Raw genomic sequence first — 14481 nt, 5'->3', positions numbered from 1 at the left:
TCGTAAGAGCAACTACAACTCACATCTGCCCTCTGTCACACTCGAGTTTCTGACACACTGCTGGTGACTTCCACATTGCACACTGATGCAGAATACTTATTAAGTTAATTCACTATTTCTTTATTCCCCATTAAAACCTCTTCAACATACTTTTCCAATGGTTCAATATTCACTCTTGCCTCTCATTTAATCTTATAGACAGTAGACAACAGACAATAGGTGCAGGAGTAGGCCATTTGGCTCTTCGAGCCAGCACCACCATTCATTGTGATCATGGCTGATCATCCACAATCAGTATCCAGTTCCTGCCTTATCCCCATAACCTTTGATTCCGCTATCTTTAAGAGCTCTATCCACTTCTTTCTTGAAAGCATCCAGAGACTTGGCCTCCACAGCCTTCTGGGGCAGAGCATTCCATATATCCACCACTCTCTGGGTGAAATATCTTTATATATTTGTAAAATGTTTTGTAGCCTCTTTTATATTATTGGCTAGTTTACCTTCATATTTCATCTTGTCTCTTTTTGTGCCTTTTTAGTTTCTTTCTGTTATTTTTTAAAAGCTTTCCAATTCTCTGGTCCGGTGACTACTGGACTTTGTTTGGGAATCAAACTTTCACATTGCCCACTTCAACAAAGAAACAAAGACAGTGCCATTTGATACAGTCACCCAGTGATTTAACCACATAACAATCCTTTGATGTTTTGCAGTTTGCTCCATAATACTAAAGCAATTCACAACATATTAACAATATCCATTTAAAGCCTAATAACAGCATACTAAAATCTGAGTGCTATCAATATATTTTCTGATGAGTTTCAGAATTCCTGGAAGCTCACTTTTATTCACTTCTGACAAGGAGGTTAAGCACAATGTTTCAAATATAGAACATTGAGCACTGCACAAGATAGGCCCTTTGGCCCATGATATTGTGTGGAATGATTTTAACACCCAGTATTTGGAGACAGGATGTGGTACAACTGATACTGATCAGCCGGGTAAGTAAGCGGAGAAGTACTGCGATCCCTGAATCAGAATCAGTTTTAATATCAATGGCATATGTCATGAAATATGTTGTTTAGTGGCAACAGTGAATGGTACATAATAAAAGAAACTATAAAAAGCTATAAATTTCTAGCTTTCAGTCTATATTTATCTGTCTCTCCCTCTCTTTATATACCTTTGATAATTTTCACTGTTCTTTTGTTCTTTTTCTGTTGCTTTTATACAGTTCCAGTGACCCAAGTTTGATCCTGACTTTGATGTTGTCTGTGTAGCGGTGTGTGCATACCTCTGTACAGGTTTTTTTGTGGTCAGATGCAGACCATTTCATATACCAAACTATCATGCATCTAGTTAGAATGCTTCCTATGGTACATTGATAAAAATTAATAAAGAGTTATGGGAACACACCACTGTTCCCTAGCTTCCTGAAGAAGTAGAGGTGATTGTGAGCTATCTCTGCTCTGACATCAGTGGGTTTAGATCCGGACAGGCTATTAGCGATGTTTACTACCAGAAACTTGTAGCTCTCAACCCTCTCACTCTTAACACTGTTGATGTAGCCAGGACTATGTGCAACATCCACTTCCTGAAATCAATGACTAAGTCCTTTGTTTTGTTGATTCTGAGAAAAATGTTGGTGCCATGATACCATGTCGCTAAGCTCCCTATCCCCCTCTTTTAACCATTATATGAGAGACAGCCCACTATGGTGGTATCATGTAGATGGAATTAGATCAGAGTCTAGCCACAGAGTTACTGTATATATGTCCAGGAAGCAGAGTGGAGTGCTGAGGATGCAATCTTGTGGACTATGGAGTAGCTCTGAGTTTCTAGTTCCCTGTCAGTTCACTTCTCCATCCATGTCTTTGTCCTCCTTCTTTGTCCCATACTTGTGTTATTCGCAGACAATTTGTCTTCCTATGTGGCATGGGATTAAACTCGCATCTACTCCTTAACTGTTGGAATAGGCAACATTGAGTCCAATGCCTTCACCTATGTTGAATTGTTGGGGAACAATTAGAACCAAATCCGTTGTCAAAATTGGACCTCTGACAAGATTAGCTTCTCCTAAGGGTGTGCAGCGAGATAGTTGTTTTTTTTTTCTCTCGGAAAGATGATAGATCTGTAGACACGCCACCAGTTCATCAATTATTCGTTTCCACAATTGGCCAAATAAGTACTTAAAAGTTCGAGGGAATCTGCCCAGATGAAAGACCTCGATCTGAATACAATATCCCCCAGTTCTCAACAAAAAAAGGTCACGTATTATATTAAAAGTGGACACAATAACTATTTGCGAATAACTAGATTCCTCTCTAATTGGCCAGGCATCAGTGTCCAGCCCATGCTCTGCCCAGTGTCAATGACCAGATCTGATTTCAATACCAATCGAATAGAGTTACAAATAAAGAGCGTTACCGTGAACATTTTTCAGCCCTTGGTCTCACGACACTGCTGGGCATGTCGTTATAGATAGCAATTTAGATCTGAGGCAGGTTGGGTTCTAATCACCCCGCCTAGAAGTTGATGACGAACTCCTATATAGTTACATTCTGATTGGGTCAGAAGCTTCCGCACCGATTCTTTGAGGGTAAAATGCGACTCGGTTCCGCTCCTGTCTTGGTGAGTCGGTGTGCATAGTTCAGGATGTTCCTGTGCGTGCTCTTGTGTTTCTTCCACTTACAAGTGGTTCTATCCAGTAAGTACACTTTTCTAGTTTTATTTATTACTGAATGATGTCCCACCACTGAACAGAAGTGGGCTCGTAGTTAAAACTGCTTGCGCTCTGCAAAGTGCGGCTGGGTTTGTGCAAGTGTAGTGTTTAATCTCTTACTTAAGACTGGTCTATCACCAGAATGGAGCTTCTGTTTTGTTTTTACAACATTTCGGGTTTCATTAGGCATCATTTTACTAGTGCCTAAGACTGAAACAAAAACTGTGCAAGATATTAATTTCTATTTATGTAATTTAGGATACGACGTGGAAGATTTGGAGAACCGTGCCTTTCATCTTCATCACTTACAGAACGGTATTTGTTGGGAAAATGTTATCACAATGAGAAGTGAAATTTCTAACTTACAACTATTTTCCATTTCCCCCCATTTACTTAGTGTTTACTTAGTTTGCAGATGACACTAAAATAGTGGTGTCATTACAATGAAGATGTCAGGTGTTAGAGAGGGATATTAAGCAACACACATAAAAGTGGCTGGTGAATGCAGCAGGCCAGGCAGCATCTCTAGGAAGAGGTACATTCGACGTTTCGGGCCGAGACCCTTCATCAGGACTAACTGAAAGAAGAGCTAGTAAGAGATTTGAAAGTGGGAGGGAGAGCGAAAGATCCGAAATGATAGGAGAAGACAGGGGGAAGGATGGAACCAAGAGCTGGACAGGTGATTGGCAAAAGGGATATGAGAGGATCATGGGACAGGAGGCCCAGGGAGAAAGAAAAGGGGGAGGGGGGAAGCCCAGAGGATGGACAAGGGGTATAGTGAGAGGGACAGAGAGAGAAAACGAGTGTGTGTATATAAATAAATAACAGATGGGGTATGAGGGGGAGGTGGGGCATTATCCCCCTCGTACCCCATCCATTATTTATTTATTTATATATACACACATTCTTTTTCTCTCTCTTTCTCCTTTTTCTCCCTCTGTCCCTCTCACTGTACCCCTTGCCCATCCTCTGGGCTTCCCCCTCCCCTTTTTCTTTCTCCCTCGGCCTCCTGTCCCATGATCCTGTCATATCCCTTTTGCCAATCACCTGTCCAGCTCTTGGCTCCATCCCTCCCCCTCCTGTCTTCGATCATTTTGGATCTCCCCCTCCCCCTCCCACTTTCAAATCTCTTACTAGCTCTTCCTTCAGTTAGTCCTGACGAAGGGTCTCGGCCTGAAACATCAACTTTATCTCTTCCTATAGATGTTGCCTGGCCTGCTGCATTCACCAGCAACTTTTATGTGTGTTGCTTGAAATTCCAGCATCTGCAGATTTCCTTGTGTTTGAGAGAGGGATATTGATTAGCCTGACAAGTAGGCGAGAAGTACTATGATCCCTGAATCAGTTTTAATGTCAATTGCATATGTCAAGAAATATGTTGTTTTGAGGCAGCAGTACATAATATAAGAAACTATAAAAAGCTACAAATTTCTAGCTTTCTATCCACATTTATCTGTATTTCTCTGTTCATATATACCTTTGTTCATTTTCACTATTCTTTTGTCCTTTTACTCTCTTTTGACACTACCTGTATAAAATAATTGAGAGTATGCTGAGCTGTAATCAATAGACAGCCCCCTGATAAAGGTATTGTTATTGCCTAGCTGATCCAAATCGAAAGCTAGAGACACATCATCTGCAGTAGGCCTGTTGTGACAGTCAGGAAATTGCAGAAGGCCCATGTCCTTGCTGAGACAAGAATTGCCGAAAGGGTTTTGGCCTGAAATATCGACTGTACTCTTTTCCATAGATGCTGCCTGGCCTGCTGAGTTCCTTCAGCATTTTGTGTGTACTGCTTGGGTTTCCAGTATCTGCAGATTTTCTCTTGTTAGAGAAGAGTAATAGATCAGCCATGAGCATAATTCAGTGTGGTGCAGGAACAAGCCCTTTGCCCTGAAATGTTGTGAGGAAGTTATTAAGTAGAAGACATCTAATACCTTCTTCCAGAATATGGTCTATATTCGTCCATTGTTTGTAATTAATGTGTACTTGTATATTTTCTACATCAACTGCTATCCTGGCAACAAATTCCAGGCACCCTCCACTTTCTTTAAAAATAAAATCCTGCACCCCACACAACTTTCCTTTCAACTTAAGAATGAGAGTTAATTTTAAAGGCAATGCATGAGAGAGGGTTGATTATGTGTGTCTGTGTTGGTGGGGTGGGGGAGGTCAATATTAAACAGTGTGACCCTGGGAAAAGGTTATCAACTGTCTTTTCTGTCTATACCTCATTATTATAGAAACATCTATCAGATCTTTCTCAGCTTCTGTTGCTTCTTTGGAAACAACAAAAAAGCAATAGAAGTTAAAAAGACCGTAAGATATAGGAGCAGAATTAGGCCACTTGTACCATCATCTACACTGACGTTCCATCATGCCTAGAAGTGACAGCTACGTATGAAACAATTATATTCTCTTTAACAATCTAATTTGGGGAAGTAAACAGTAACATAGTTATTGCAATTTCTGTTAATGAAGTTAAGTTAAAGAGCTTTTGAGAATGCTACCAAACACAATTTTACTTCATGTCATGAAAAGAATCAGAATCAGTTTTAAAATATCCAGCATATGTCTTGAAATTTGTTGTTTTGTGGCAGACGAACATTGCAATACATAATAATAAAACTATAAATTACAATAAGTACAAGTAAGTTAAGTAGTGCAAAAAGAGAGGGAAAGTAAGCTCATAGGTTCATTGACTATTCAGAAATCTGACAGTTATCCCAGGAAGAAGCTGTTCCTGGAATGTTGAGTCAATGTCTTTAGGCTCCTGTACCATCTCTTTGATGTAACATCAAGAAGAGGCCATGTACTGGGTGATGTGGGTCCGTAATGATAGATGCCACCTTTCTGAGCTATCACCTTTTGAATGCGTCCATGATACTGGGGAGGCTAGTGCCCATAATGGAGATGGTGGAGTTTACAAATTTATGCAGCTTTTTCTGATCCTGTGCCATGGTGCCTCCATACCAGACAGCGATGCATCCAGTTACAATGCTCTCCAAGGTGCACCTATGGAAATCTACAAGTGTCTTTGGTGACATACCAATTCTCCTCAAACTCTTGTTCTTTCCTTGTAATTACACCAATATTCTGGGGTCCAGGATAGATCTTCAGAGAGATAGAACCCAGGAATTTGCAGCTGCTCCCCCTATTTCTGAACAATCAATGAGATTTGGTATCTATTCTGTCATTTTAAATCAGCGCCGGACTCCGGAGCAAAGGTTCCCGCGTTTGAACCCAGGTGGGTCGCTCCCCGTCCTGCTTTCCATCCATGCCAGGTTGAGCGTCGAACTCGCAACTTGGCTTCATAAAAAAAAAAAAAAAAGACTGCGCTGTAAGAAGGATGAGAGGGACCACTCACAGAATCTTCCTCCACTTGAAAAGTGGTCAATGAGGCTCTGGCACACACACACACAAAAGAAAAAGAATATTTTAAGAAGTGACTTAAAGCAAGGATTAGAGGTGGCAATAGGAATGTGATTCTACTTTCTAGATCTGAACAAAGGATGTAAATTCTGGAGAATCAGCAAGTCAGAACTGATAGCGGTTGGTTCAATGTTTGGGTCAACACCGGAGGTCCACCATGACACTAGAGATTTTAAACATATAATTTGATTTTACTGACTTTTAAGTAGACAAGTAGTAAATGCAACAGAATAACTATATTCGGAATATTCTGAGTAAATTTTGGCCCTGTATCTAATGAAAGATATGTTAGCTCTGGAGAGGAAGTTCAGAAGAATTATCCCAGGAAAGAAAGCTTTAACACATGAGGAATGCTTGACATCTCTGAGTCCGTACTCGATGCAGTCCAGAAGGATGAGGTGGGGGTGGGGTCCTCATTGAAAGCCATTGAATACTGCAAGGCCTGGATAGGGTACAAATGGAGAAAATCTGGCCATTGGTAGGAGAACCTATGATCTGAGTGGACAGCCTTAGAATAAATAGAAGACATTAGAAACTGAGATGAAGAGGAATTACTTCAGCCAGATTGACAAATCTGTGGAATTCATTGCCTCGGAGAGTAGTTGATGTTAAGTGTTTGGGTGTACTCTAGGTAAAGGTTAGTGATTTCTTGATCTGTAAGGGTTACAGTGGGCATGGCTAGCAGAAAGAAAGAAAATGTTCATATCATTGAATATGGAGCAAACTTGGGCTGAGTGGCCCAATTCTAGTCCTCATTCTTATGGTTTTATTGGTAACAATGTTCAACATGGTAAGGGAGATAATATGATGCTGGAATAATTGTCATCAAACATTAACAGAGGCACATCCAGCGGAATTGCTTCTTCATTGCTCCAGCAAGCTAGTCTAACTCAATTGACCACCAGGCAGTCCATTTGAAACTTAAATGTTTTTGCTCAATATGTTCTGCTTTATTCTACTTCCAAGGTACATGTAAGTTGGTCACTGTAAATTGACTGGTTTTGATGCATATGGTAGAATCTGGAGGGAGATGTTGGAATGTAGGGACAATAGAAGTGGGTTGAGTTTGGATTAGTATGAAGCTGGGTGCTTCATGGTTGCCATGGACACAGTGAGCAGAAAGGCCTGCTTCCATGTCTCCATGACTATGTTTCAGCATTAAATGGGCAGTAAATGTGACTGCCTACAAGGTGAATCCTAACATCGTGAATCCTAACATCATGAATGGCTTTGAAAAGAAGTATAACATTTTGATAGGGAATACAAAACTACACCTCTGTGAATCCCTGCAGCATCTATTGAGCATGTGATCTGTGACTTGGAGGCCAACATCAGAACATCTTTCAAGAGGTGTGAGGTCTTGGTGGTATACTTGTAAGGGCACTAAAAACCTGTGCCAACAAACTGGCGAGTGTGTTGAAGGACATCTTCAGTTTCTCACTGCTGCAGTTGGAAGTTCCCATCTGCTTCAAAACTGCAACAATCATACCTGTGCTCAAGAAGAGCAGAGTGAGTTCCCTCAATAACTATCACCCAGTGCCACTCACATCTGCTGTGATGAAGTACTTTGAGAGTCAAATTTTTGTACCCCAATCACTAGCAAAGGCAAATAAAAGGAAGGTGGGGACAGATGGAGTGGACTAATGTTAGAGTGGGGAGATTTTAGCTCATTGGGCTTGTGTGAGGACAGGCTTGGTGATGTACATATCCGCTAAGATTCTTCATTCTACATTGAGGGTGTGTAGTTGGAGCAACGAGAATAACTTCAGGGGTTGTGTCATGTTTTTTGTGTGCAATGTAGGAATTCTGGGAGGCATCCAGCCTCCTGGGCAACCACGTCAGCACCAGGTACACTGAGCTGCTGCTCCTCAGTGAATGTGTTATGAAACTGGAGCTGCAGCTTGATCACCTTCAGCTCATATGGGTAAATAAGGTGATAAATAGGATCTGAAGGGAGGTAGTCACCCTTACGTTGAAGGCGGCAGGTACATGGGTGACTGTCAGGAGATGATGTGGAAATGTGCAGCCCGTGCAGAGTACCCTTATGGCTGTTTCCCTTGATGATAGGTAAGCAACTTTGGACACTGTTGGGAGGGGGGCATGATGTACCAGGGGAAGTTGCAATGGCCCGGTCTTCAGTGCTTAGTCTTGCACTGTGGCTCAGAAAGGAAGTGGGAAGAAAAGAACTGCAGTAGTGAAATGGGATTCCATAGGTAGAGCAGTAGACCCAAGATGCTGTGGATGCAATGGAGACACCTAGGTGGCATGTTGCCTCTCATGCACCAAGATCAGGGTTGTATTGAATTGGGTCTGTGGCATTCTGAAGGAGGAGGATGATCAGTCAGAAGTTTTGGTACAGGTTAGCAACAAAGGCATGGGCAGGAAAAGGAGGAGATTTTTAAGACAGAATATAGGGAGATGGGGAGAAACATGGAAAACAAGACCATAATGATGGTAATCTCTGGATGGCTGCCTGTGCCACACACCGGTGAGGGTAAGATAGGATGATTTGGCAGATGGAATGTAGCTGAGGCATGTGCAAGGTTTCAGATTTCTGGATCATTGGGATCTCTACTGTGGAATGTCTAACCTATACAAAAGCGATGGGTTACAACTGAACCTGAAGGAAACTATCTTATGGGAAGTCTTTCTAGAATTGCTGCAGAGATTTTAAACAATCATGGCGGTGGGAGGGGGAGTGTGCGGGAGTCATAGGGCTGAGGATAGGGCAGTTTAAAAGGTGAGTCGGTTTGTAGTGAGACTGCCAGGAAAGACAGGTGGATGATAGGGCAAAATTGCAGTCAGTGAGATGAGTTACTGTGTAACAGGGACAAAACTGAAAGCCTGATGAATACAGAACTGAAGGTGTTGTATTTGAATGCACATAGTATATGGATTAAGGTAGATGATCTTGTAGCACAATTAGAAATGGTCAGGTATAACACTGTGGACATCACTGAATTGTGGCTGGACGAATATTATAGTTGGGAGTAGCATCCAAGGATACACATTGTATTGAAAGGACGCACAGGCAGGCAAAGGACGTGACATGGCTCTGTTGATTTAAAAAAGAAATCAAATCCTTTGAGGTGACATGGGATCTGAAGATGTAGAATCCTCATAGGCAAAGAAACCTCAAGGGTAAAAAGACTCTGATAGGATATTCCTGAACAGTAGCCAGGATGTTGATTGGATGTGTAATGAACCAGATTTGATTAGGAAGCTTAAGTTAAAGTCACCCTTTAGAGCCAGTGATCATAATATGATAGAACCCACCCAGCAATTTGAGAGGGAGAAGCAAAAGTCAAATGTATTTGTATTACAGTGCAGTAAAGGGAATTACAGAGGTATAAGAGAGAAGACGGTTAAAGTTGATCAGAAGAGTGCACTATCAGAGTGATGGCAGAGCAGCAACGGCTGGACTTTCTGGGTGCAATTCACAGGATGGGTATTTCCCAAAGAAGTATTCTAAATGCAGGATGATGCAACCATGACTGAAAAGGGAAGTCAAAACTAACATACAGACAAAAGAGAAAGCACACCATAGAGCAAAAATTTGCAGGATGTTAGAGGACTGGGAAAATTTTAAAAACCAGCAGAAGGCAACTTTTTTAAAAAAAAAAAAACCATAGGAGGGAAAAGATGAAAAATCTAAAGTTAAGTGAGCATATAATATCAAAGAGGATAACAAACATTTTTCAAATAGATAAAGAGTAAAAAAGAGCAGAGAGTGGATGCCATACTGCTGGAAAATGACACTAAAGTTTGCAAAGGGGCAAGGAAATGATGGATGAACGGATTACATATTTTGTATCATTCTTCACTGGAAGACACTAGCATTGTGCCTTAAGTTTCATAGTGGCATGGGGCAGAAGTGCATGCAACTTACCAGAAAGAAGGTGCTTAGGAAGCTGAAAGGTCTGAAGGTAAGATAAGCCACTTAGACCAGATGGACTACACCCTACGGTACTGAAAGAGGTGCCTGAAGAGATTGTGGATGCATTAGCAATGGTTTTTCAAGAATCACTGTCTGGCAAGGTTTCAGAGGACTGGAATATTACAAATATCCCTACACTATTTAAAAAAAAAACAAAGGAGTCAGAAGAAAGGAAATTTTAAGCCAGTTATCCTGACCTCAGTGGTTGGGAAGATGTTGGAGTCCATTTTCATGGAGGATGTTTCAGGGCATGTGTACTTGATCCAAGTGGAACTTGCAGGCACATGATAAAATAGGCTAAGGGCAGCATGGGAAAACTTTGCCTGACAAGCTTTGCAATTCTTTGAGGAAATAACAAGCAGAATATTCAAAGGAGAATCAGACGATGTTGCGTACTTAGATTTTCATAAGATCGTTGACTAGGCACTGCACGTTAGGCTACTTAACAAGTTAAGAGCCCATGGTATTACAGGACAGATATTAGTGTGAATAGAACATTGGCTGATTGGCAGGAGGTAAAGTGTGGGTATAAAGTGAGCCTTTCCTGATTGATTGCTGCTTATTATTGTTGTTCTGCAGGGGTCAGTGTTGGGACTGCTTTTTACATTACATGTCTATAATTTGAATGATGGAGTTGATGACTTTGTAGCTAAGTTTGTGGATGATACAAATATAGGCGACGGGACAGGTCGTGTTGAAGAAGAAGGAAGGGTGCACAGAACTTGGACGTATAAGGAGAATGGGCAAAAAAAAAGTGGCAGATGGAATATAATATCACAAAGTTTATGGTCCTGGACTTTGCTAGAAGGAATGCAAGTGTAGACTATTTTCTAAATGGGGAGGAAATTCAAGAATCTGAGGTGCAAAGTGACTTGGGAGTCCTTGTGCAGGATTCCCTAAAGTGTGACTTCCAGTTCAAATATAAAAGCAAAGGTGTAATGCTGATGCTTTATAAGGCACTGATGAGGCCTCATTTGGAGCATTGTGACCAGTTTTGTGCCTCTTATCTAAGAAAACGTGCTGATATTGGAGAGGTTTCAAAGGAGGTTCATGAAAATTATTCTGGGAATGAAAAGCTCATCATATGAGGAGCTTTTGATGGCTCTGGGCCTGTACTTGCTGGAAATTAGTAGATTAACGGCAAATTTCATTGAAACCTATTGAATGTTGAAATGCTTTAGTGGAGTGGATGTTTTCTGTAGGGAGGGAGTCTGGACCTGAGGTCAAAACCATGGAATAGAGGGACGTAATTTTAGAATGGAGATGGAGAATGGAGATTTCTTTAGCCAGAGGGTGTGAAATCTGTGGAATTTGTTGTCAGAGGCAACCATGGAGGCTGGGTCATTGGGTATGTTTAAGACAGAGGTTGATAGATTCTTTATAAGTCAGGGTGTGGAAGGTTACAGGGAGAAGTCAGTAGAATGGGGTTGTGCAGGAAATGGATCAGCAATGATCAAATGGAAGAGCAGCTAATAGGCCAAATGGCTTAATTCTGTTCCTATGCCTTACGGTCTTCTGGACATGTTGATTAAATACTAAGAACCTTAGCAGCTATGTTTCTGGGGGGTGGGTGTGTTTGACAGCCTGCTTCTGCTTTTCCAATAACCAGCACAGTTTATTATTCTTGTGTTAAAATGATTTTGTGGAATTATAGTGGGAAGTTCCAGTTCATTTATTGTTGCATTTTATCTTGGATTGTATATTTGCTTGTGTATTTGTGGGTCACCTTAACTATAACTGTAGTGTGTGATGGTCATTCTCCCCCATCTGTGTGAGACAGAGCTGTTCTGTCTTTGGGTTATGGTGCTTGGTCTGTTTTTGTGTTTATCACAATAAAATGGTTGTAGAGTTTAATGAGCTTCCTCATCTGTCATTATGGACCAAACGCTTGCAACACAACCTTAATATACAGAAAGATCTTGAATTGCAAGGCCTTTGCTCTCTGAAAATGGAAATGTCAGTGGAGAGGTTAGTGAAACATTATGTGGTACCCTTACATTCAGAGTCTGAGATATTGAATAAAAGTTCTGGGATTTCTTGATGTAGCTGCACAAAACATTGATTAGGACATACTTCCTTCTTAGGCTTTTTTGAGGTACTAGACAGGGCTGCCCTTTAAGCCTTTTACTATTTGATATTGCCTTGGAGCCCTTGGCCATCGCTCTTCGTGATTCACCTGTGACAAGAATACACATAGATTAAGATGTAGCTGTCCTGTGCTGGCACCAGTGGAATCAGCAGTTGGTCTGCCACCTGACTTCGGGGGAGGGAGGGAGGGAGGGAGGGAGAGAGAGAGAGAGATAAGGAAAACAATGGAGCGGCATTTGGAGATGTGTAATGAAGGGACGGGAGAGAGAGCTGTCAAGAGCGGCTCCCCCTTTGAACCCTGAACTGTTTGAAGTGATGGACAGGCGATACCCCAGCAGGGGGATAAAAAGGGACAGGTTCGCTAAGGCAGGACACACACGACACCCGAGGTAACAAGACCCTGGAAGCGGTGCGTCTCTCACAAGTCGATGGGAAGTACTGGGCCATAAACGCACAGGGTGGAAAGGCACGATCGGCGGGAACCTGGTGTGTGTCCACCCTTGCCTGGGTGCCAGGTTCACCGCAGGGAAACGATCGTATCTGGAAACGGAGGGGTCACGGTCGGTGACCTCAGATGACATCACAAAGGACTCGTCCAACAGCTGACTGTGAAGGTCTGTGTGTGGAAGCCTTCCCCCCACTGTCCATCGCCACGGCAACGATTACTGTGAACTGAACTGAACTGAACTTTGCATCACTTTGAAACTGGTCATTTATCCCTAGACAACGATAGAGCTTGATTGATCCTGTTAACTTAATTCTGTGCACATGTGTGTTTATCATTGCTGAACTGCTGCATTTATTATCCTTTTGATTAGAGTACTGTGTTGCTTGTTTCTTTAATAAAACTTTCTTAGTACTAGTAATCCAGACTCCAACTGAATGATCCATTTCTGCTGGTTTGGCAACCCAGTTATGGGGTACGTAACACACCCGATATATTTGGCATTATTCATGGGATTGAGACGCATAAGGTATCATTATTTGCAGATGACCTGTTACTATGTATCTCTAATCCAGAGAAATCCATTCCTGCTGTAATATTACTACTCGCTCAGTTTAGTAGTTTTTCTGGTTATAAATTGAATCTTAATAAGAGTGAACTTTTTCCATTAAATATGCAAGTTCCAATCTATAGACAATTACCATTTAGACTGGTTACCAATATTTTACTTATTTGGGTGTTAAAATTACTAAGAAGCATAAGGATCGATTTAAAGTTAACTTTTTACCCTTAATTGATCATGTTAAACAACTGCTTACTAAATGGTCCCCATTGTCCCTATCATTGATTGGTTGAATAATTGCAATTAAGATGATTATTTTACCTAAATTTCTGTATCTATTTCAGGTGGTACCAATCTTCATCTCTAAATCCTTTTTTGATATTATTGATTCTAACATTTCTTCATATATATGGCAGAATGAAAACCCTAGATTAAGTAAGAAATATTTACAGAATATTGCCAAACTTTGGATTCTATTATTGGGCAATTAATATTTGATATCTAATGTTCTGGACACAAGATCTGGATGAAATTCAATGTCCACGATGGGTGAACCTTGAGCGTGAGCCCCTGCAGGGGTTCTCATAGGCTTCTATTTCAGGGGCTTCGCTTCCCTTTGCGTTTACTAAATTGAATAAACAAACAATCCAATAATTAAACATATAATATGAATATGGTTTCAATTTCATAAATTTTTTGGATTGAATAAATTTATTTCATCAAGCCCAATTATATCCAATTTTTTCTTCCAACCATCCAGAACTGAACAAGCTTTTCTTTTACGGAAAACAAAAGGAATAATATGTTTTCACGATTTATTCATGGATAATTGTCTCGTGTCCTTTGAACAGTTGTCTAATAAATTTAATTTGCATTTATCACATTTTTTCAGTTATTTGCAGATTAGAAACTTTTTGAAGATTATTTTACCTACTGTTCCTATATCACATCAAACTGAAATTACAGAAAACTTTTTAGGTTTAAATGCCTATCAGAAGAGTTTAATAGCAATTGTTTATGATTCAATTACAAAAATATATTTAGCTATGTCTGCTAAACTTAAGAAAGAATGGGAAAGAGAACTTCAGGTACCTTTACACACAGAAAAATCAGAGAAAATTCTCCAACTAGTCAACACTTCTTCAATGTGTTCCAGACACACTTTGATACAATTTAAGGTGGTTCATAGTGCTCATATGCCTAAGGATAAGTTATCTCATTTTTATGGTCATATAAATCCTGTCTGTGACAGATGAAGTTCTGAGGTAGCTTCCTTGACACATGTTCCAGTCCTGCCC

The 14481-nt window shown here is 40.8% G+C and overlaps 1 protein-coding gene across 4 annotated transcripts in view; it reads left to right on the top strand.

The window, feature by feature from the left end:
• Nucleotides 1-2616: 2616 nt before the first annotated feature.
• The window catches only part of LOC140197375 (major histocompatibility complex class I-related gene protein-like), a 181769-nt gene continuing 169904 nt past the window's right edge, over nucleotides 2617-14481 (top strand). For 3 of the 4 annotated variants that reach the window (XM_072257330.1, XM_072257331.1, XM_072257328.1), the window contains exons 1-2: nucleotides 2617-2704; nucleotides 2978-3034. In XM_072257330.1, coding sequence (XP_072113431.1) covers nucleotides 2653-2704; nucleotides 2978-3034 — 109 coding nt within the window. In that variant the 5' untranslated portion in view covers nucleotides 2617-2652. The remainder of the gene's footprint in view (nucleotides 2705-2977; nucleotides 3035-14481) is intronic. The other variant, XM_072257332.1, reaches the window with a different exon arrangement.

The sequence above is a fragment of the Mobula birostris genome, chromosome 5, assembly GCF_030028105.1.
Source record: "Mobula birostris isolate sMobBir1 chromosome 5, sMobBir1.hap1, whole genome shotgun sequence".
Classification (NCBI taxonomy): Eukaryota; Metazoa; Chordata; class Chondrichthyes; order Myliobatiformes; family Myliobatidae; genus Mobula; species Mobula birostris.
Note: the sequence above shows the minus strand (reverse complement) of the source record. Positions and strands in the feature narration are given on the sequence as shown.